The sequence below is a fragment of the Perissodus microlepis genome, chromosome 17 (genome assembly GCF_051167445.1).
Source record: "Perissodus microlepis isolate ML-2025 ecotype Zambia chromosome 17, ASM5116744v1, whole genome shotgun sequence".
Classification (NCBI taxonomy): Eukaryota; Metazoa; Chordata; class Actinopteri; order Cichliformes; family Cichlidae; genus Perissodus; species Perissodus microlepis.
The window spans coordinates 35,515,205-35,539,786 of NC_140477.1; the positions used below are offsets into that span (position 1 = coordinate 35,515,205).

Consider the following 24,582-nt stretch of genomic DNA (forward strand, 5'->3'; position numbering starts at 1 on the left):
CACACACACACACATACACACACAACACACAAACACCGCAAGCAGACAGGCAGGCTGGCAGTCTTCTCACTACAGCCAGCGCTTCTTGGAGCCGCAGTCACAAGCAGCATCCCATGCCTTTCACCTGCTTGGGAGTAAAACACGCGTCCAGTCCGTGAAGCAGCCACGAAGGGCAGGAGCACCGAGGCGTCCGGGTAAACATGCTGGAAAACGGGAGGAAAGTGTTCAAGGAGGGTCTGCTGGAGAAACGGAGCGACGGGCTGCTGCAGCTCTGGAAGAAGAAACACTGCGTCCTGACCGAGGACGGCGTGCTGCTGCTGCCGCCCAAGCAACACGACCACCAGCAGCATCACGGCGGCGGCGGGGACGCGGGCAAAGTCAAGGAGCTCCACTTCGCCAACATGAAGACGGTGGACTGCGTGGAGCGGAAGGGTAAATACGTGTACTTCACGGTGGTCATGACGGAGGGGAAAGAGATCGACTTCAGGTGCCCGCAAGACGAGGGCTGGAACGCGGAGATCACTCTGCAGATGGTCCAGTACAAGAACCGGCAGGCGATCCTGGCCGTCAAGTCCACCCGGCAGAAGCAGCAGCTGCTCGTGGTGCAGATGCCCGGACAAAAGACCGTGCGCAGCTCTCCGAACGTAGCGTGACCTGCGGCGAGTCCCGCAGACACTGGTGCACGATTTGCGGTAAGACAGCTACAGGAGAAAGCGGTGGAGGGGGCTCCCCCGGGTCCGCGAACCACCCGGGGGTACCCTTTAAATTAAAAAGCGTTTATCTTCTGGATGTTTGAACCAAGAGCAGGGACGCGTGTTTTACTGTGAGTGGTCCAACTAATCCCACGAAACCAGGATTTATTTTGGTGAAACAAACAAACAAACAAAAAAAAGTTTAGGAGCCCCCCGCGCGCTTTAAGCCTCCTTGTACCCCCCCTCGTGGAGGTGAATTCGCTCGCAAGAAAAGAGACTTCGACGGCAGGTTTGACATTTTATAAAAGGGTTTCTCACCAAAACCTACCTTTCGCTCTGATAACCGTAAAATGAAATGATGCCCCTGACATAATCACTTACAGTTAAGTAATTCCGACAATTCACTTTATCCATACATAACCGAAAGACTCGTGTGCGATTTAAAACATTAGTCCATCTGTCTAAATCTAAATTAAAACTAACTTTAAACTGGTGTAAATATTCATGCACTAAAGTTTAAGTAAAGCTAAAGTGAAACATCGCGTGCCAAATTACGCGTAAATATGCGCAGACTTTGCAGCCCTCAGGCGTATTCGTGAAGGTGCGCGCGCACATGACGTGAAGCCCACAAATGCGTCTTAAAGTGTTCTGTAGGAGCAGCTGGACGGAGCACGTGCAGCTTTTGGTCCAGTCAAACACTCAAACCCAGCCTGAATCAACACAGATGTTTGTTTTTCCCAATTCACGGTGAAAAATAATCAGCATCAATTACAAATATGGCACAAACCCTCTTACTGAAGAGTCATTAGAGTGCATTATCTTTAGTTTAAACCCAAACTGCTATTAAAACATATTCACTGGTTTTGTAAGAGGAATAGATTTCAAAAGCGATCCTTCCCCCACAGTAAATGTCCATAGATCAGGATTTTGCTGTTCTGTGGTCTTAATTAAGTGCACTACAGAGGAGGAGACTGAGGACATTATTTGGAGATTATAGCATTTGCTGATGCTAATACTGTTAGACTATGTGACAGCAGAAAAACTGACTAAGGATAAAGTTTTCCCTCAGCAGAAATATGACTTTTTGTATATTTTGCTATTTGTGTGTATTTCTTTCTTTTCCATGCAAAAGCATAATGATATAAATAATGCATACACGCACAATAGCCTGACTAACTGATTGCATCTGCAGGTTAACTGGACACTCAGCTGGTGGATGAATCTGAACCTGAGGTGCATCTCCCCCTGCCGCTTCCCCACCGAGCCTCCATTCTCCAGGAGAACCCCTCTTCCATGCAGTGGTTTCCACAGACCTGCGCCTCGCCCTTTTTCAGTACAGAGACTTGTTTCACAAAAGACTCATGGACAAAAAGCATGTGAGAAAAAAGAGCTGTGTTCTACCATGCAATGGGTTTATCTCTTATTTATTAGAAGTGTATATATATATTTTCTATAAAAATGTTACGCTGTTGATAAATGGAAGAGGAAGGAGTGGCTTTGCGGTTCATAGCCTACAAGGCCATTGGAAATAAGCTTGCATATGTATTAGGATGGATATCGTAGGTTAGCCAAACCAGTTCACTATTAGTAGAATGTGTCATTGTCCATTGTTTTATTTTTCAACTGAACCAAAGACTCATTTCAAAACAATTTTTTCTCCTGTGCAGTGTTATAACTCACAATACTGAAGATCTGTAGGGAGTCTATAAGCTGATATACCTGCTCAGTATATACAAACATTATTTGCCGCTCTTCATTTGTATAGCGGCAGTATATGGGAGTGTTTTACGGTGTAAATCGATCATAATTTTGTTTTTGTTTTTGTTTTTTTGCTGCATTCATAGATACAGAAGTTGTCTGATATCTTTGCTTTATGTGAGTCTTAAAACTAAAGAAGATGCTAGCTTATCACACTTAGTTGGTTTTCAGTGGTTACAGAGCAGAGCTTAGTAACAGCAGAAGATTATTAGTGCAAAGTAAAGTGGGTGTGTGTGTGTGTTACAACACCAGTTTGCAGAATCTGAGCTGCAATCTGAGACAGGTTCAGTGGTTGTGTTAAATCTTTTCTGGCATGGCTGAAACACAGAGATGGAAAACTTAAAGAAACAGCAGACAGTCCCAATGTTCTCAGAGTTGTGTGGAATCAGAAATTGTAAAGCTTCTGTTTTTGAGTTTTACCGTCCTGTTAGGGGCCAAGCGAGTCTTTGCAGAGAGCTCATGTGGCTTTTAAGTTATATTAAGTTTCTTACCAACTTCTGAAATTTCAGGTTCATAGGAAATCCAAGTCCTTATTACTTGGCGTATTAAGTGACTTTACATAAGCATGATTGGGTTAAGAGTATTACTATAGTGATTGTAGTATATCTGTATGAACCCTACCTCCTCCTTCAGGGGCGGGCCGATCTGAACGAAACTTTGCACAGACATCGTCACTCATACAGAGATTATTGACATTTATACATTAAAAAAAAGACCTATTTTAAATGCCAGGTCTTTTGATTTTCATATTTATAGTCTCCCCAAATGCAATGTTACCTTCTCCGCTTGCAATTAGTTTCATGTGTCACGTTAAACCTACTTGGCCCGTGTACAACTTAATGGTCATCAGAATTTGATTCTTTCAGAAACTTTGTAACTGAAAGAATCAACTAGTAAAAACTAGTAAAGCGCTATACAAATACAGGCCATTTACCATTTTACCATTTGTTCAAATCACTGCTAAAGACGGAGAAATTGAAAAAAGTGCTGCAGGTCCAGATTTTGAGTTGTTCACTGTGATACTTACTATCAGTAAGTAATGTATCAACAAGCATTGTAGTTGTACAAATGTTTCTCTAATGTCCATGTTGCACAACAAAATATTGTGGCATTTAGACCTGATAGGTTTTGTTTTCCCAGTTAGCTGTATTTTGATAGGAGTTTGTGAATTTAAGCTAGCCAGCCATCCAAGTAAAGCTAAAGCACCGTCATTCGCTGTGCTAACAGACATTTATCATGACCACTGAGATTCTTTCTGTCTCTGTAGCAGCTCTGCCTCTGAGAAATGTTTGTAAAACCACAACACTCGTTTGCAAAGTTTTAATAGGCATGACATACTTTTCATGTGAAAGCAAAGAGACCGATAATACTTTGAAACGGTGTGGTACATGGCAACATTTACAGGGACATGCTGGGTAATGGGCTCAGAAATGTCCTTTATTGGTTTTCACGATGGAGGAATATCGTGCTGTCAGGAAACATTTTATCTCACTGTGGCTCATGTCGTTTCCTGTTAGCTGGCAGTTTCCCTCTGCTATCCCCACTTGCCAGCGTATCACCGGCAGACCAGCACATGTCTCCGTGTTGTTGTCATCTCCCACACAGGGTCACAGCTTTGCCCTTTATCTAATGCAACTGGTGTGATGCTTCTCTGACATTCCTTCCTGTTGCCATCATTACACACACAGTTATAGCTGTGCCCTTTGTAGCCACTGTTCAATTTCTTATTTCAACGTGAGATCTATTTTCATACCTCGATACAAGATACATTCCATTAAAAAAAACAAAAAAGCAAGAAAAAACAAAAAACAAAACCAAACTCAGTCTGTTGTCTCCTGTGCTTTCTTCTCCTGTAGCGGCAGATGAATGTCAGAGCCCTGCAGGGTCTTTTCCGTGACCTGTTTAACTAGCTGCTGCTCTGTCCGTCTCCAGCCTTTCAGTGCTTTACAACCCCTGAACCTCTCACCCCATGTTTCCTGCTCTAAAAGTAGAAACCACAGAGAGAATTGGGTTTCACTGGCAGTTGTCGTTGCTCAGATAAACTGAGCGTGTAATGTCAAAAGCGCACGTGGCTCCAGCTTCTCCTCTGTTCAAAGCAGAGTTAATTTCATTAAACATGGTGCATGTGACAGGCAGCACTTTCTCCAACACAGGAATGCTGGACTACTCTGTGTGAACCATGTCCTTCATTACCTGTTCTACTTAATGTTCTTATCAAACAGAGCAGAAGCTCTAAGGTGAAGGCTAAATATTTTTTTATTTCCTTCATGATCAGTGCTACAAGCTGTGACAACAGCAGTATGGTTGCGTAATTATCAGTAAGTTTGTGACATTAGCCCACTGATCATACCAGGACAATACTTAAGTTAAAAGGTTCTGTTGCTTCTGAGCCGAACTTGTACTTTTGTTGTTGTTTTTGGCAATTTACACATTATTCTGAACACCAACTTTGAACAAGAAGAGATAGAAAAGGGTAACAAACTCAGTGTTTGGCACTACTTATGGATACAGTTTTGAAAATACTCAGTTTGCTGAAGGAAAGAATAAAGTTTAACAAGTATCCAGAATGAGCTTTCTAGTTAAAGAGATCGCATTGTTAATTTCCATCCAGTAACACCTTAATTCCAGAGTTTTACTACTAACAATAAGTGCATCACAGTCGATGTTTTCTTTTTAACCTAACAAAAGTGGTTAGCTTCTGTGTTCATTTGTAGCTCTGTGTTCAGACTGTCCTACAAAGCAGAGAAAGGATCAACAAGGATACGATTACAGTTCTTGCTGTTGTTGGCGACCGTCCAACATGGCAGCCGGCCCCCCTGAACTAGCCGCGGCAGCTGCTCTTCAAACATTACTTAAGAAGCCTCTGTAGTTCCGTCTTGGCATGTAGGATGACCGCTAACTCATTCCTCACCGTCAGCGGCTCTCTTTGATCTGGAGTATGATGTGGGGGACTTGGTTTTCACGATGGAGGAATATCGTGCCACATATAGGTGCATGTGGCTGCGAGTGATTTAGGAAGAGCATCTAATCCAAACTTGTGGGGTCCCTTCGGGATACTCCGCTGCCATTGTTCTACCACCGGGCTACTCACAGGAAAGGACAATTTAAAAAAAAAAAAAAAAAAAAAAAAAAAAGGTTTCTTCTGTATCCAGCCTATTTATCAAGATGCTCACTCAATATCTCCAAACAAGAAGCTGATTCAAAACAAGACTATTTTGGGCGACTGGATTCTGGCTTATCCTTTATATGTCAAGTCCAGAAGTTAAAAGTTGACTGCGTATTACAGAGATATAAATTGAATGAGTATATCAGTGTCACATTTTAATACCTTCACCAGAGTTCTCTGTATTCTGTATTTTCCTACAGGTATCCCGCACAGACAAATATGGGAATAATGAATAATTTCAGTTGTGACAAAAGGGCACGAAACAGAACAAAATCACGCACATTGTACTGAAACTTGAAGCTCATCTTTGGTGCTGATGGAAGTTAATTCCACAGTGAGCGATTTCATAAGACCCTTTTGGATGAATAATACAAGTTTTAAGGTGTTGCACAAGCAATGCAATAAACAATGCAGCATAACAATTTAAGAATGAAGAGAGTAAGACACTAAATTAACTTGTTGACAGTCTTTATATATTAAAAAAAAGAACAGCTAATAGGATTTAAAGGTAGAAACTAAGCCAGCAAGTCTAAGATATTCAGGTCTATTTCCCAGACTTGAAGTTCACAGACAAATATATATATGTTTAAAGGTTGGTTTCATGTCCGACCACCTGCACAGGTTAAGATGGATGAAGACAGTGCAGGATTTTGTATGTTAAATTTGAATGGAGCCTACTTGTTTCAGGTGATGCTGTGATGAAGTTCAGCAGGCAGACATGCCTAGAAGTCTTTATCCCCTTCCCTTCTATAGTATAAACATGTAAAAAGAGCATAAACTCATCACTTAGTGTGTGTCTGTGTGTCCTTATCTGTTGCATTTAGTTTGTGTTGGATTTTCTGCCTACAACGCTTCAAGTCTTAAAAGTACATTCTTTACGAGATCCCTTCCAAAGCTGAGTCTTATATATTGCATTTGGTGCAGGTACACTCTGGTCCTGGATCTTTAAGCAGACCATTTGTATGTATGCCACAATACTGGCACTCAAATGGTGCATAAAAATTGTCAGGCCTTGTTGATTTTATAGTAGTGAATTCATGTGTCTATAAATTGCAGAATATTCCAGGTAACCAGCAACCTTCCCTGGATCCACTATTATATGATTAGGCTAAATGACTTTGTGAGAACTGCAGTACAAGAGTGCCTCGGGCAGTCGTTGATCCTCAGACTGCATATCACTCATGTACAGTAGCTTATACTCTTGTTGAGAAAGGAGATTTAATTTAACCTAAGCTATAGTTCAGGTTAGCTTAGTATAGCTTAGTATTCTAAATTGGTGTGACCACTTTAAGTTGTTACAAATTTGCTACATTGTCTGTGTTTTACTTTAGCAGACAGTTGGGGGTTGTCTGCTCCTGCCACCAACTCTGTAAGGAAACACAGTTCCAGGTGAGTAAAAGCTGTGGAGCTGTGTTTCTGACCACCAGATGAATTTACGTCTATTAGTAAACTTGTTTCCTCCATAATGTTCTTTAGCTATATTTGCTATTATCTTACTGGAAGTGGTGGCACTGGTTCCTGTCCACAAAAAGAGTAAGTGACTTGTCACACACTCTTCCGATTCTTTTAGAGGGTTGCCAATCAATATATGCCAGTCAGTGGTTTTCTTTACTCCCATTGGTTGTGGCTTCAATTGCAGCTCCTAGCTGAAGGTAGTTTGACTCAGTACCTGTTTAGTTTGTGTCGCGAACGATTATGTAACCTGTTTTTGCTACAAGTCACTGAGGCTACATTCACACGTACACGGGTATTTTTGAAAACTGAGATTTTCTCTTTTCGTTTTAAAAAAAAATATCCCGTCCACACGTGCAGTTTTGAAAAAATATCTCCATTCCCATGTAAATGCTAAAAACAAAATGTTGGCCAATCAGAAGTCTAGGAGCCTAGGAGGGAAAGAGTAAACAGGGTTTTGTACCCTCACAAAACCTTAAGTACTTCTGAAAAGTTGCCTAAGTGCCAGCTCACCTCCACCGCTGCCTCTTGTGCCCCGTCCAAAAATGAGGGGTCCTCGGTGATGAAAAAATGATTATGAATAGGCTCACAACGGAGGACTCTTTTTTTCATTCTTCTTCTTTTAAAAGGAGTCTTTTTTTGTTTTAGTTTCTGGGTTTTCTTGACTATGGGCGAAATCGCATTTCATTTGCAAATTGAGGAGTGTGGATTTGCATGCAGTCATCATGTTTGTTAGACTTTGACACCTTCATACTTTAATACATAGAGTATTTTTTTCCCTTTGATTGTTAGTTTTTAAGGATTTTTTTTCTTTATGCTCAGCAGTTATGAAAACGTGAGGTCAGCAGACCAGGCAACCTCTGATTATATATTTATGACCCACACATCCTGCCACTGGACCAGCAAACCAGTTTTCTTCCTCATGTAGTAACTATGCCCCGCCTTCATATAACATTTTGATTTTGCTAATGTGCCTCTGTTATCTAACGCACACAGCATACTTTAACTCACTGTTTATACAGTGTGCAGAAATATGGCATGATTTTTACAAGTGACAGCATTTCACAAGCAGCATTGTGCTTTTCTTCATAAGCAGTCTGAGAGTCAAATGCTCTAGTGCTTTACGCTTGCTCTGAACATTTCCTGGTTTGTTTTGCTTTTATTCTGATATTTGTTTGCTTGATCATAGAAAAAGGTTTGGTCCACAAGTGTTATTAACCACTGTCTAAAAGCCATAATCATCCTCAGCTGCCACTCTTATTGTGCTACATCAACGTCGTATCACAGCTCGTGTAGCAGCCGCTCAGATTGCTTCGTTATTCAAAGTGGCGAAGCAATAACAGGTACACAAAGAAAGGCCCATTATTCTGGGACATCTGGCGTCAGCCCGACTCCACGGCTTCGTCAGACGGGGAAACAGCTCATCAGCGGAGAGAACGGAGTGCAGACTGTTCACACAGTAGCTGTTTTATTTTCTCCCTGCTGTGTGGGTGGAAGATAGATAGGTGTAAGACTGCTATACGGTGCTTTGTTCATGCTGCACGTTACAATCAGAGCCAACTTGTTTGAGCTTTTGTCTGTATTTCTGATGGACTGCACACCAGCGAGTGCTCCACTCAAGTTGCTGGGTTTTTTTTTTGTTTAATCTAAGTTTCATTATTCTGTAGTCAGAACGCAAAATAAATACTGCCATATTTTAGACCTTCATTTGAACTATTGAGCATTTTTAAACCATTATGCTTTATGTGATTAGCTATTAGCCGGCTGTGCAGTGTGGTAAAGCCATATAAAGAATCCAGGAATACTGAACCATCTGTTCAGTAGTACATAAACTGTGTGTTTTATAATTTCTATGCAAATGACCCAAATGGAAAGAAAAAAATAATAATTATAATGAGCAAGGCAAGCTGGCTCTTTGAGAAAGTATTTCAGCTTGTCAGTTTGCCCATTTCATTCCATGTGTGTATGTGTGGGCACAGACTGGAGTTTCAGTTATGCAAACATGTCTCCAGGCAAAAGTGCCGTGGAATATAAAATCATCGCTGGGCTTCTCTGTGATTCATAGACACTGTGACGTGTTTGGGGTTTAGTTGGTTTTTATCAGATAGCTACAGCTTTATATTCGTTATAGCCTCTTTGCTTGAGTTATATCACAGATTTTCCTGTTAGAGAATGTTAGGTTAAGATAAAAGAGAAATAAGCAGCAACCTTTGGGGCTGAGAAGTGAAGCCAACATTGAAGTGTTTGAAATAGCTGTTGCTCTAGTGGCTACTTGAGGTTGGCTCCAAAAGCAATCAATCCCCGTTAAAATGTCGCACGGTTACAGCCTGATCCAAAACAAACAAACAGTTTTCGCATCTATGCATTATTTTAACATCCCATATACTGTACTAGCACTTCAGCTTTTGCAGTGTACTCTGTCCCTCATAATTACAGCAGTGAACAGCAACCTGGTCAACCTGTGCATCGTCAGAAAGCCATGGACAGAACACAGAGGCTTCACAAAGTTGCTAAACTGAAAACAAGCATGCACCATGGCCAAGATATATTTCTTCAATGCCCAAACTTCAAAATGTGACTTATCAAGGCAAGTTTCATCAAAGCAGAGGAAACAGCTGAGTCCAGCATTTTCAGACAAACTGCAGTTTTGCAATATTTGCCTTTTCAGTGCTGCCAGTTTGAGTTGTGATATTCAGGCTGTGAAAAATATGTGCGGCAACAAAATGAATATTTATTATTTTGCTTTTACATCTCAATACAGTGTTTCATTGATTGCTCCAAACTAGAACTGTGAGCTGGTTACAGATGAGGACAGAATCATTAGCCTGCCTCCCGTGTAAAATGTGAAATTAAATTAAATTAAATTAATTCATTTAAAAAAGTGCTGTTCAACAGAGCAGGACGTTTTGAGCTCTGCTTTTCCAAACATCTTGATTTTATTTCAGATGCTTATATTTTACTTTTATTTTATTTTGCAGAAAGAAACAAAATGATCCACCCCACAGGACGTCACAGGACTCTCCAGGTTGTCCTTGGCATACTTCAGCCTCCCCTGAAGGTGTCTCTTCTGGAGAAGTGGATTTTTTATTTGGTCTGCAACCTCGCAGTCCATTCCCGTGCAGGGTTTTGGTGAACATCTTTGTGACACTACAAAGTCACTCACTAGTGTCTTGGCAGTTATTCCGGGGTCTTTAGAGACATCTCTCACTAGTTTTCCTTCCAGAGTCTTTGAAGTCTTTCCTTTCCTACCTCTGCCAACTGTATGGCTTTCTTTGAATTTCAACTAGGAACACTTGAAGCCCTTTTCCACTAGTACCTACTCCTGCCGAGTACTAAAAACTACTACCTAATGGAAAACCCTAAAAACTGAGTCAAGTTGAGGCGAGCGAGCCAAGTAAGTGCTAGGACAACAATGGAGTAAATACATCTTTTAATTTTGCGGGTGTTTTTGGGTTGTTGTCATCAGCTTGATTCTCTTGTTGATTTGCTTTTTTGTAACTTGCATGTGATGGTGCCAAATATTTCTTTTGAAAATCAAAGTGTTTTGGAAATCCAGATGGTGTAAAGGAGTTATTATTTTTTAATATTTAACACCGTGCCTTCATCTCTGCTTTTATGTTTGCTACTCAAATACACCTTTTCTCTGTGTCGCAAAAAGGAACTCCCAAAAGTGACGCTGCTTTGCAACAGTTTAGTGGCCTTTCATGCCATCAATAAAAAAAGCATGAATTTTAGATTAGAATTGAATAATGACCTGGCACATTGAATAATTAAAGCCAGAAGGAAGTAGATTTTCTTTATCGACTCAGACAAATGTAATTTCTAAAATTCTACACAGTCAGGTAACCTTTAATGCACCTGTGGGTCTTTTTCTATTCAAACTCGTGCTGCTCTGTTTTCAAGCCTGTTTCTTTTATATTTGGACCAAAATGCATTTTCAGTCATTGGACCTTGTTAGATGGTTGACATGCCCTCTAAAAAAAATATAATACTGTGTCCTTAAATAGGAAAAGATGGTGTTTTTTTGCTCCAGCCCTGGGTGGTGTTGGTGTAATTCAAACTGTTCTTTACTCTGTGTATGTGTTGCGTCTGGAACGTCTGTAGATTTGGCTTTCCTACCTGTCTCTGCCCTTCAACCCTCTCTGTACTTGCTGGCTTTAGTCCTACATGACCTCCCACACACACAGCAGCACCTGTTGCCAAACCACCCAGCAGAGGCAGAGCTGGTCAGCTGGCTCAGCTCTCCTTTCTCAGTGATTAGAGAAGAAAGTTGGTGATAAGAGTAGAAATGTCACCTTGGTCCTTCTTCCTGCTAAAAAACTCCATAAAATCCTGAGTGAGGGTTTACAGACACAGAGATGTGTTGGCTGTAAAACCAAACTTTATGAGATCAAATTTTTTATGACCAACCGACCTTTGGGAGTTACAGAAATCACAGAACTTGCAGTTTAGCTTCAGCACAGATCTGTCTCATCAAAGCCATTTTGTAAGAGGGCTACAAAATCAGTATTTCAGTTTAGTGATTTGAAAAAGCAGATTCCAACCGGCTCCTGAATTAGGTTAATCAGTGTGGCCCTTATGCAATTAAGGGGAAAAAAGTACAAAATAATCACCCCAATCAAAATGTGAAGTAGGAAACTATCCACAGAAAGCAAAACTGTGATATGCGTGTAAGTGCTGCTGAGGCTATGGGCTGTGACTATAGGAACTGCAGTTTTTGTCACTGGTGCTGGCTTTATTTTTCGGCTCCTGGGCTGCTCCTTGGCCATGACTGAGTGGGTGTTAGGGGAAGGGAAAAAAACCGAGAAACATAGTGAGATATTTTTACTGACACATGTAGGTGATCTAAATTGTGCCAACACACTGACTTACCAGAGTCTCATGGTGATATTTATCAAATGAACTGAAGTTAACTAACCTGTTGACCTTCTCCCCACACATATTTAAATCCTTTGTAAGTGCTGCGTCATACAGACTGGTTTAAATAAAAGAGGGTTACAAAACTTTTCATCCCTAAATCTGCATGAATGAAGATTTATTAAACCATACTGATATGAAATCATGTCATTTCAGGACTATTGCAGTAATAAAGAAAATACAATCACTTGGTACATGTTTGGTCTTGTCTGTCTCTTCTTCTTTTGTTGGCTGCTTTTTTCACACAGGCAGGTTTTTGACATATTGAAATATAGAAAGTACAAAATGTTTGCAGATCTGAACAACAAAAAAACATCATAAGTAGACACACAGCACTGAGGAAGGGCAAAGGGCAAGGGGACACTCAGACAACATAAACACAAGGTAATAAGACTAGTGGAAAACAAGTTAAATTCAATACAAGGCACACAAGATCAGAGATGATCAAAATAAAACTAGCTTACACTGAGAGGAGAGGACTGGAGGAACATAGTGAAAAGGGCACAAATAACAGAGAGCAAGAGAAAAACATGATACACACAAAACCCAAAAGAAATCACAAACCCATAAAACTTTAAACTCGGGGTTCAAGACCCGGGGCCATGACACTCCCGCTCTTTTCCCTGAACCTGCCTCTGCTGGAGGTTTCATCCTGTTAAAAGGTAGTTTTTCCTTCCCACTGTTTCCCAGTGACTACTTATAGGGTTTTGACTGTTGAGGTTTACCTAAAGCACCTTGAGGTGACTGTTATTGCAAATGGCTGCTTATATAGCAGAACTGAATTGAACTGATAGAAGTAGAATGGAGTAGAGCTGAACAGCAAGTGTCATATTATAGAGTGTGCTCTTTTATTTTTAATAGTATAGCAAAACTCTCAAAATATGTTTTTTGCATTGTCTTTGTGTGTGTTTTGTCCAGTACTGTGCGTACATGGGTGAGAAGAATGAAGTAAATCCTTCTGAAAATTATAGTGTTTTTCTTCCCTTTTAGCTGAGTGGTAATGAAAACACGAGGTCTACAAAACAGGGATCAAATGTATTTATGTGACATTTATGTCCTCTAATGTAGGCAGGAGGCCAGTCGGGTGCACACCAACAGTCTGTTTGACAGGGAAACACACACACACACACACACACACACACACACACACACACACACACACACACACACACACACACACAGGTTATACCGTGTCTGCCTATGATAACAGCAGTCCAGCAGCTGAGCTGACTCAACCTTCCTTGCACCATCAAGGTCAGCGATAGGCCTGCAACAGCAGGCACAGCTGTGTCTCAGCCAATGACGTACCTCCTTTGTTTCTGTGAAAAGCACAGTTCCTTTTTTGCACGAGATAATGTTGTTGTTATACTGGGATTATCTTCTGCCAGTAGCCAAATGGCAGTTTCTGAATAATGTAAACTGAGACACCAAAGCACTTTGCAGGTAAATTAATCTGGGAATATATGTTGGCCAGAACCAGTTTGGCAACTAAAGATACAACGTTTTCATGATTACAACGGCAGGATTTATTTTTATAGATATTGGCAGCAGGTGTTAATCAAATAATCAAATACTTTTTGCGGTTCATGCATTTCCTAAATGCAAGAACCATGAAATTGCTCTAAACAAAAATGGAGACAAGTGAACAGACATATTTCTGTTTCAAACACTATAAGATCAGGTAAAGAAGGTGAAGCTGGCCCTATCAATGTCCTGCCTTCATTAAAATCCCTCTCAGTGCTTGAGATGCACTTTAATGCATTGGTTATATAGAATCTTATTCTAACACACAGCAGTTGGTATGATTTCCCTAATATGACTTTCATATCTTCACCTTGAACACTAATAGTGGCTCGTGGTAGATCTAAGGAGGAAATGTGCGAGTGCTGTGATGCTGTTTACTTCAGTGGGAGGAATTCCCACTCACAAAAAGTGCGCAAGATGTGAGCATCCAACCATGGGATTAAAAGACACTTTAATCTGCTTAACCCCCCTCATACCGTTATCTGTGCCAGTTTTAACAGATGTTAAAGGTGTGTGTGTGTGCGTTATGCTGCATGCTATGCTGTCATCAATAAATGCCACAACACTCCCATGTTATGAAGGAAAAACTCTAAGATGAGCACTGATGTTAGATACCAACTAGTCCAAGTAGACAGTGTGGTCGTCAGGCATCCATAACTGGGATTACTCTCATTCATATTATTTGATAAGTCTGGCATCAGCAGGTCTCATTCTTTGCAGCAGAGCAGTGAGCACAGAGCCAACATGCACCATCTTTCAGATCAGCCCGTCTTATGTGTGCCTCTGAGCCTCATTTTCTATTTGATTTAGCCCCGTTTTTAATGAATGCAACCAACCATCAAACTGAAATGACTTTTGACTGTCCTCATAATGGTGCACCGGTTAATTCGCCATCGTCTTTCGAGGGCTACTAGCTTGGCTGTGTTGCAGCGAGATTTCTGTTAATTTTCAAAACTGTCTGCGCATTCAGAAATATGTCACACATATCTAAGTTTTTTTTTTTTTTTTTTTTTTTTTTTTTAAATTCAGACATGTTTTTAAACTAGGCTAAAAAGTAGAAGGCTTGGGCAACATTACCTTAACTTTACTTCACAAACAACAACAAATCCTAAGTCAGAAAACAGTAGGTCACAACCAGTGTTGGGTTATTACAGGAAAAAAGTAATGTATTAGACCTTATCTGCTAGTTTTCTAGTGCAGTAAATTAGGAATTTGTTACACTACTTGTTACATTACTTTCTTGTTAATGGTAGCAGTTAGCAATATAAACCTATAGGCTACAGTCCCCCACACCAACACAATCCCTATCTTAATAAGGACACGTGTACAATCTTTTATTTTTCACACATTTTCACACAAAGCTGACACTAAATCAACACAATGACTCTGCTGTAGAAAAATGTACAGACCTGCATGATTCTGGGTTCTCATCTAGCTTTGCCTTAGCATGTGATCTATGCAGATGCTTGAAAAGAGCTGAAGTTGTAATAGCAGGTGTATGTTTTTTACATCCTGGACACAGTTTCACCATCGCATTCTTACCCTTTTGTGCAATAAAAATATCGCCACTCCACAAAGCTGTGACCGCTCCATCATTTTCCTCCATCTGCACATTAACTTAAATCAGCTGACTGTGGTGCGACAGGAAGAAAAAAAAAACATATTTGTTGATTTTTTTTTCTTTTTATCCACCTGGTGTGCGGATAACTGAAGAAACTTTGCAAGACAAGTAGTAAAGTACCTTTCAAATTGAATACAGTAATACATTACAATATAGCATGACTGAGAAACGTAATATGATTACAGATACCCATAGTTGTCCACCTTCATCAGTCTATAATCTACCTTATCAGTTAGTTTTCGTAAAGAAAGTGCGTGCACATGCACTGGCCAGGTCTGCATCATAATATGATAAACAGTCTGCTTCTACTTGAGTCTATCAGGTAACATTAGTATTTGCTACCGTGCGGTGGTGCTCCACTAACACGCTGAAAAAACTTTTTTGCAGCGATACATAGCCTGTTTGCAAGTGCTTCCTGAGATGTCACCTTGTTGGAAAGCAAATGTTCTTTTTGTACTGTGCTTGGAAGGTTTGTTAGTAAAGTTGGCAGCTAGAAATGTACTTTGGATACAAAAAGTGGTTCAGACCTGGATCTGTTTTATGAGGAAGTACAACTGGGAAAATTCTTCCACTGTCACCGTAAAGCTTTGTTAAATCTGTGGAGATTTTAACGTTAGCTTAAATCGCATCTTATTTTTTGTGACTCCTGGTGGGACTGTGAGTTTTTTGTTTTTCAAAGATGTAAACACAGAACAAGACACAGGAGATTATGTGTAATTTTAGGGTGTACCAACAGTAGCCGACTTGACATTTGCCAAATCTGTATGAATACCCAACCTTTTGTCCTTAAAAAGCAACAACAGACCCGACATTTTCCACTCAATCCTCTCCAATTACAGCTAATCTTTATTGCTTTTCCTGGCAGGAGGCCCCCCTGTGTGTTACATATCATCATGATAAACACAGACATTGTTCAGTCTCCAGGAATGCGAATAAGCGGTGACGCACACTGTGAATCAGCACCCAAGCTGATACAAAAGTAGTCTGACTGTGGCTTTTCACAGCACACAGGTAGGCTTGTAATGTGTGTATGTGTGTGTGTGTAATGAGACGGATGCTTTTGATACTACCTTGTGTATATTTCAAGGCTAAACAATGTGGTGAAAGAAAACAGCCCCAGGACAAAGTTTCCTTTTGTTCCAGTGACTGTTTGTTGTCTTTTGTTATGGATTCTCTAATAAAAAAATATGATGGTAATGAATACTGATATCTTCATATGAATAAGAATAAGCTGATACAACACAAACAGTACCTTACTGAAGTTGATGTAATCTTTTAAGTCTTAGAGTCTTATTAAAGCACTTTATAACATGGTATAGAGTTTTGTCACCAACTTATATTAATTGCACTTATTGCATTGAGTTGTATTGTTTGAGTGGGAATGTAAAATGTGAAGGAATGTTTTACAACAAATTCTATGTTTGAAATGTCAGCTTGTCCTGTTTACCAATAAATTTGAGCTACAGTCACTTTTAATTTAACCATCCACCACTGGAGATCACTCTGCTCCAGAAAAGAGGGAAGAGTTTGTTTTTTTATAGTTACAAAGCAGGAATTCATATATTCAGAATAATCAAGCACTTCTGTTGACATCTATATAAACAAATATTCCTTTTTGCCAATAATACTTTCTGAACTCATTACTCTGGCAACCTTGATGGTGCAGCTTACAACAACAATAATAATAATACAACTGTATTTATATAGCACTCTTCAAATAAACGCACTGAACTGTCCTTCCAAGTCTGCGACTGAGTTCACCTGCCTTGGTCTACATGACATAAACATGTCCCACAGGTAACATAAAAAGAAAACAGGTGAGTTTTGAGTACAGAGCCCTGAGGTACCCCACAGATCATCTTCATAGAAGATGGCAGTGACTGTCCAAATACTAAAAGACTGATCCTGTAAGTAAGAATAAAGCCACCTTAAAAGTCAACCAGAAATGGCTTTGCTTTAGTCCTATATTCAGTATTTTACCTTTTATATTAAATCTCGTTCATTGGGGTTTTTGTGTTTTCTTGATGTTTGGGTGTTCCAAATACTGAAACGTTTTGTAAAAATGGTTGCTTATAACCCATCCCTACATAAATCAGTAGTAGGAAATTAAGAGGTTTATTAGCCTGGTGCTAGCAACACCATGCCAATACATTTTAAATCCATGGCTTCCCCCTTCAGCTAACGTAATACATACTAAAGGTTTGGAGTAATGGCAAGAGTTTATGCACACATAAATAAAGATTATACATGAGTCTTCTTACAATATATAACCTAATAATATTTTCAGTGGGTATCAGTACCCGTTGACTAAGCCATACTAACTTAGTCATACTTTATATGACTAAGTCATATAAAAAACTGCTCAAGAAAAAAGTTGCTTTTGTATTTTTTGAAAGTTTACGTGTTGTTGCAAGTTCAGAACTGGTTGAAGCTCCCAGGCTGTCATCTGATAATGTGGAACAATAAAAGTCTTTCTTTCAAAGGCAAACAGAACGTCGTGGAAACAGATTCAACTCTTTGTTTGCTGTTGCATCTGATATCAGGCCTGTAATGCTGATATGGGTGATTGTTGTTCCAGCCTGGTAGAGTGTTTAATATTCAGACGACACTATCAGCATCCTGGTACTGAACACTGGCATCAAGCAGATTCATTTCTTCTTCATTTCATAACAGTGCAGATAAGCTTGTTGATTATCTTTTAAGAGTGCCACTGTATATACATATATATATATATGATGTAAATTACGTGTTACACCATTACATTTGCTCTAGATTTTGCCATCTGTTACAGATTAAATACACCTATATAGATTTATTTAGAAGAAAATTGAGGCTGTAACAGGTCAAATTATGATTTTTTTAACTTCTTCTGAGGGCTAAGTCTTCATAGGTGGTAATCCTAAACCGAACCCTATCGTATTTTGATAAAGTGGCAATAAATAAAAAGAATAAATAAATAAAATTAATGTTTCTCCCACTGAAACTACGTCCAGATGAACAGCATCAACTTTTGAGAAATAAAATTAAGTAAAAGAAGAGTTTTTGATGTGTGTCAGTTTGAATGATTATTTTCTTTGTTCCCAAGCTTGCTAAAATGGGTTTCCAACTGCACTCCGCTTGAGGTGGATGACCTATGTGTCGGCTGAATGCTGTTTGGGTTAACAAGTGGGCTTCACTCCCTTCACAAAGGGAGTGAAGGCAGACTTCAACAGAAATGGGATCAGTATGAAAACAACACGAAAGACCAAAAATACAGCATGAACAGTAGAGACAGTGGCTGCAGTGAACTGTTCATTGTTTTTAACACTCAGTTTCTCTTGATGTCCTTAAGTGTTATCAGACTGCTTCCACAAACATTTGTGAAAGAATTGTTTGCTCTCAGGAACTCAATGAATTCCAGTGTGGTACCACCTGTGCAAGTCCAGCTGTTAAATTTCCTCCCTAAGCTAAATATTCCACAGCACACCACCACTGGACTCTAGAGCAGTGGAGATGTGTTCTCTGCTTCTAAATCTGGAACGTTGATGGATGAGTCATTGTGCCATGTTCAAAATTTAGTGGAGGGGGAATTATGGTGTGGCTCTGGCTCTGCACCTTAGTTCCAGCGAAATAAGCTCTTAATGGTTCAGCATACCAAAACATTTTGGACATTCTCATGCTTCCAGTTTGGAGATGGCCCCTTCGTGTTCCATCATGACTGTGCACCAGTGCACAAAGCAAGGTCCATAAAGACACGGATGAGCAAGTTTGGTGTGGAAGAACTTGACTGGCCTGACTTCAACTTGTTAGAACACCTTTGGGATGAATTAGAGCAGATTGTGAGCCAGGCCTTCTTGTCCAACATCAGTGTCTGACCTTACAAAAGTAATTCTGGAAAAATAGCCACAACAAGTCACAAATGTACTTGAATTTCACTCCTACAAGATATATTTAGTGTGTCCTTTCCTTTAATGCTGCAGTGTACTTTGGGAGACTTCCAAAGTTCATGGTAATTCAAAGTACTTCAGGGCCTGTTGCAGATATGGAAGAATCCAGCTCAAGCCATTCGCTGAATGTCCCCCTAAACTAAGATCTCCATATGACAGAAAATTTCAGCAATCCAGGCAGTTCTTTCAGAGCAACAGGCAAATATGCCAGACTGCTGTCTATGGCTTTTAAAATGTCTCTGCAAAAAATCAAGATGGTGATGGCTTGCCAAACAGCAATCCACACACCAGCAGATGATCTGATGTCTGTGTCTTTACTCTTTACTCCATCTACACATCTCTGATCCATGTTCCTTTTTCTACCTTTCTTTTTATCCTTTAATCTTACACCCCCATTTTCTCTTCCTCAAAGTAATACCTGTTATTTTTCATCCTGTCATTGTTGCTCGTTTTATTTCTTGTCTGCTCAGCTCCCCTAACCTTCTTTCAAAACTGCTCTTTCCAATTGTTCATCATTTTCTCCTCATTTCCTCTCCTTTCCCTCCTCTCGTCTTCTCACCTTTCCTTGCCACCATTCGTTTTAATCTTTATTCCATCCTTATTCTTCTCCTTTGAAGACTTATCATCTTTTCTATCAGCCATTGCAGTTTTTCTCCTCCTACCCTCTTTTCGTCCTCTCCTATTTTCCAATTCTCTTCCTTCTTCCCTGTCGTCTCATTCCCTCCCATTTCCTGTTAGTTCACCTTTCATTTTCATTCCACATTCCTTCTCCTCACCCCTCCCCAGGCCGTCCTCCTGTACGCCGCTGTGTCGAAGGACAATGATCTCATTCACGCCCACCTTGGGAAAATGTTTGACGCTCCCGAGTGCTGACAGGTACTCGTGCAATGCCACTGGATGGCTGGGGGACCCTCACTGATGGGGAAAAATTGAGATGTGGGGGAGAGTCAGTATGTTGAGATGGATGATGTGTGGAAAGTGAAGAGTGCACAGAGAGTGAATCATGGGATAGAAAGATGGAGTGAAAAGGGACAGAGAGGCTTCTTTCAATGTCACCCTGTAATCCAACATACTTTATCGTTGCCTCTCCACCCCCACTTTATTTCTTTTCCTCTCTCTCTTTCACTTACATACCCCCTCTTCATATTCCCTCTCACAGACAGGTACATGCATTTTTCTCACAGCAATACTGTCACATTTACGAATGTTCACAGACTGCAGAGTGAGGTACGTGAGCGAAAAAGAGGCCGTCTGTGTGAAATTAAAGTAATTGTCACTGCGAGGGCTGCTGCCCGTGACGATTCAGCTATAGCTCAAGAGCAGCTGACCCGGAACTGCTTGATTTTACCAGTTTTAATCCAGAGTGTGTCTAATTGCACCGAACTGAAGAAGAAGCCTGTCTTTCTCACTCACCTCTTGTCCCTCTCTATATCTTTATATACCACTCTGCATTTATTATTATGAAGAAAAGCATCATTTCTATGTGTGAATTTATACATGTGTTTACTAAAAGTAGTTCAGTTATTATTAATCTCTGGCTCTCTTCCAGAGTGTGCCTTTTGTCCTGTCTCCCTCCCCTCATCTCCAAGCGGTCGTGGCAGATGGGCGCCCCTCCCTGAGCCTGGTTCTGTGGAGGTTTCTTCTTTTAAAAGACAGTTTTTCCTTCCCACTGTCACCAAGTGCTTGCACATAAGGGTTTGACTGATTGTTGGGGTTTCTTTCTAATATTTTAGCGTGTTTACCTTAACATTATAAAGGACCTCGAGGCAGCTGTTGTTGGGATCTGGTGCTATATAAATTAAACTGAACTGGATTGAAGTGAAATGTGTTTGGGGCGGGACCCAACTGAGTCCACAGTTTTCTTAGTTATCTTTAGTTTTGTCATCTTCAAGTTTGAGCTTTCCCATTTATTTTTTTACATTTTTCTCCAGCTTTCAAATTTTGTCCAAACTGCAACTAGTCTGCAATGAACCACTGTTGCAATGACAAATCAAAAGAAACCTGGACTCTTAAACTGTTTAACAGTTTCACCACTCAGTTGATCATCACATACTGGAAGCACCGAGCTATGAGAAACTTGAATTTTTGTAACTTTACCAAAAAATTATCTTCTAATTTCAAGCAAAACAAGAAGGAAGACAGGACGGAGCGAGGCTCCTGCAGTCAGCATTTAGAGAACTCGAGCACCACTTATTAACGCTGACACATGCAAGAGTCATCCTATAGTAAAACACTGAACCTGAACCAGTCTGTGGGAGTCATTCGTACATCTCCAAGTTCTTTCAGCAAAAATCCCATTTCATGCTGCTTTAAACTCAATTCTTCAGCAAGACATAGATGAATTTCAGCTCACATTTACATCCCTGAATTATTCTGAAACTCTCTAGCTGCAAGCTGATTTCTTTCCCCACCACATGCTGTAACCTTTTTGAAACAGTAATGACTCTAAATGGTTATGGCATTTTTCTCTGAAAATCTAAAACATTTGGGAGCCCTAGACACACTGACATGCAGTCAGTGCGCATATACCCCATGTATAATTCATCATCCTCTCTGAAGCCTTTTCTGCACATCGATCAACACAATGTTTCTGACTTTAAACTCATTCTGTTTAGGCTGCTGCATCAAACATTTCTGTTTTCAAGCGCACCCTGCTGCAAATACGCAAAAGTAACGTCTCATTGTCTGTAACTGAAGTGCTCTGTTTATTTCAGCATTCCTGTAGAACGGCGGGGGGGAAATGAAGACGCGGAAACAGGACAAGCGACAGTTACATCACAACTTCATATGTTGTGAAATTGTAAATGCAGCATGTGTGTGCTCTGGGCATGGCTGCTACACACTTGCGATGCAGGCAGTGTTTGGTAAATGAGCTCTCAGACAACGTGCACACTCCGACTGTGAGTGTGTGATCAAAATTAAACCAGCGTATTCTGAAACAGGGGCAAGCCATTCATTATTGATGATCCCATCCCTCTGAAGATGCCCTAAATAGGCTTGTGTGGTTGCATAACAAATGTGTAGCCTGTGAGGCACTGATGAGACTTCACTGCCGTCAGCAGCTTTTATGAATGAGAGCAACATGTCACACCTAGCTGCAACTCGATAAAAGTAAGGAGCCCCTTTTCTCCATTTAATTTGTTCATTTTGCTCTGTTAGCCAGTTAGCTCATGATTGCCTACCTCCTTTTTGCCTGTGTTAAAAACTAACATATGCTCTTTATGTTGCGCTCTTTTCCCTTCCTGCTTGCTGCTTTAATGCTTCTTCAAAGACTCTTTTTGAGTCTTTGAACAATGAAAAAAAAAAACAGGCTTTGCTTTCCTTTCAGCGAGAACTTACAACAAACCAGTGACTGACAGGCGGCTAAAATTTGAGCTTCGATTTTACGGCATATCTCCCCAAAACCCAGCTGCCTGCAGTGCAAGGATAAACGCAGAGGAGTGGGACCACTGCGATGACTGTTGTTGTGTTACAAAAGCTTTGGTGGCAAAGCTCGAAACCTTTATTTATGCCGTGAAATTCGACATAACAGGCTTACACTTTTCCAGCAGTGCCCTGGGTGTGTATCAAACTGCTCCCCACACTAATGCGATAGTTGGATATTCACTTTCTGGCAGAGAACAACAAACCACAGTCAGGTGTATGTTAACTTGGCTCACATCATGAGTGAGGAAAGATAGTCGCTATGCAAGTATATCAGAGTAGTATTCCTACCAGTACTAACACTGGTATGAATACTATCAGTATCTGGAACCAGTCTGTGCTGGTCTCACTTGTGCTGGTGTCGGTCCATCAGCCAGCTGGAAAGAAGAGCTGACATTTATTTTAATGTTGTTTTCCTGTTTCTCCCATTCACAGCGATCTGTGATGGGATTTCGGAGGACTTCACTGGACCAAGTTTTGTTTGCTGTCCAACCGGAAATGCATACGCAGACGGACACATTTTTGTGGGGGCATAAATGACACTTGAGCCTTACGGCATGTGGGTCATCTGCTCTGCCTGGTCAGTTTAACCAGCACTCAGAATGCATGTTTTAATTGCTCTTTTCAAGTCTTGAATTGAATACACAGAATTGTTAATTAGTTAAATTATGGTCCCTGTTACTGATCAGAAATCCTTTTAGATGACTGACAAATCTACTCTGAGCTTGCAGTACCCCTCAGTAAGAGCCATACATAAAAACAAGACTGTGAGATGGTGAGGCTTCAGTATGGAACCTTACTAATAAATTGTTGCCTATGTCCATCTTTTATATCTACGAGCAAAACACATACGAACAGTTGCAATGCTCAGCTTAACAGCAAAGTTGTAATGTGCAAGCTTGTGTTGCATCTCCCTCCAGAATTGTTTTTGGTTTTGCAAATGTAATTTAACTGATTTTTTTTCTTATCTTGATCATACGCAGTTCTACCCTACTCATATTTATTTAGTGGAAACATGTGACAGAAAAATGCGAGAGTATTGGGCTGCTACGCTCTAGTTTCCTAGCTGTAGACATGCAATGGTTGTCCGATACAAAACAAGCCTGACTGTGCCTGAAACATTTAAACCGCCCGTGTACTTTCTGCACTACATGCTGTTCCTGGATGTCTGGGTGGAAGGGAATGGCTTTTGTGTTATTACTGTTATTACTTCATAGTTTAATGTTCTAAAACCTCCAGAACCTTCTGATTATCCGGACATCAGCAGTAGACCCCACCACCACCACCACCAAAAAAAAAAAAAAATTTCTTTGTTGTTTCAGATAACACCAAGGATCCTCAGACCCTTTTTCACAGCTGCCTCGCAGTGTGGCATGGCCAACTATCGCTGTCCTTTACCCAGACAATCCACTCACTTGTACTTTTCCACAGCCATCGGTTTCTATGGCAACTAAAGGGGAGGAAGATGATGCTGGGGCTTGACAGAGCACTGTCAAGCAGACAGCACAGGAGCGGCTGGGATCGTTGAGAGGTAGGAGAATACCCACAGGGAGGACAGAAAGGAGGAAGAAAACAGGGAACTGGTTAGAGAAAGAGAGCTCAGGAGAAACAGAGCTGCATGATTCAAGCTTGTTCTAAGCTCTTTGCTGACCTTATGCAATATCAGTCAAATCTGACTCTCAGTTTTATATCATATAAATAGATCTAGTGCTCAGTGGAAGTGCAAACCTAGCAAAAAATCACAGTCTGCAGACATGTTAATATCAAAGTGCTGTGTCTTTTTGCACTTTCACTCGGCTAATTATCAAAGCGAGACAGAGAGGCTGAAAAGTACACAGCCCATCAGGTATCAAGGGTACAACTTTTTATAATTGCGTGCACAAAGTAGGAATTTGTTCCCTCAAATTAATAATCTGCAGTTTCCAATTAAATTACCAGGTCCTTCAAATGACTCATTTCCTCAAATGAATGGCATGAGGTTTTGATCGTAGTTGGTAGTAGCAGTTGGTGCTGGTCTGACAGAAAGGAGAACCCAGAGTGTTAGCAGGAGTCAAGCAGATGTTTTTTAATGTAAACTAAAACACTTCAGACATGTAAGAACCT

The 24,582-nt window shown here is 40.5% G+C and overlaps 1 protein-coding gene across 1 annotated transcript; it reads left to right on the top strand.

Moving 5' to 3' along the window:
* On the top strand, positions 1-4,273 carry phlda1 (pleckstrin homology-like domain, family A, member 1). Its single transcript, XM_084909512.1, has 2 exons — positions 1-692; positions 1,885-4,273. The coding sequence occupies exon 1, from the start codon at positions 201-203 to the stop codon at positions 651-653; it is 453 nt and encodes a 150-aa protein (XP_084765638.1). The 5' UTR covers positions 1-200; the 3' UTR covers positions 654-692; positions 1,885-4,273.
* The last annotated feature ends 20,309 nt before the right edge of the window (positions 4,274-24,582 follow it).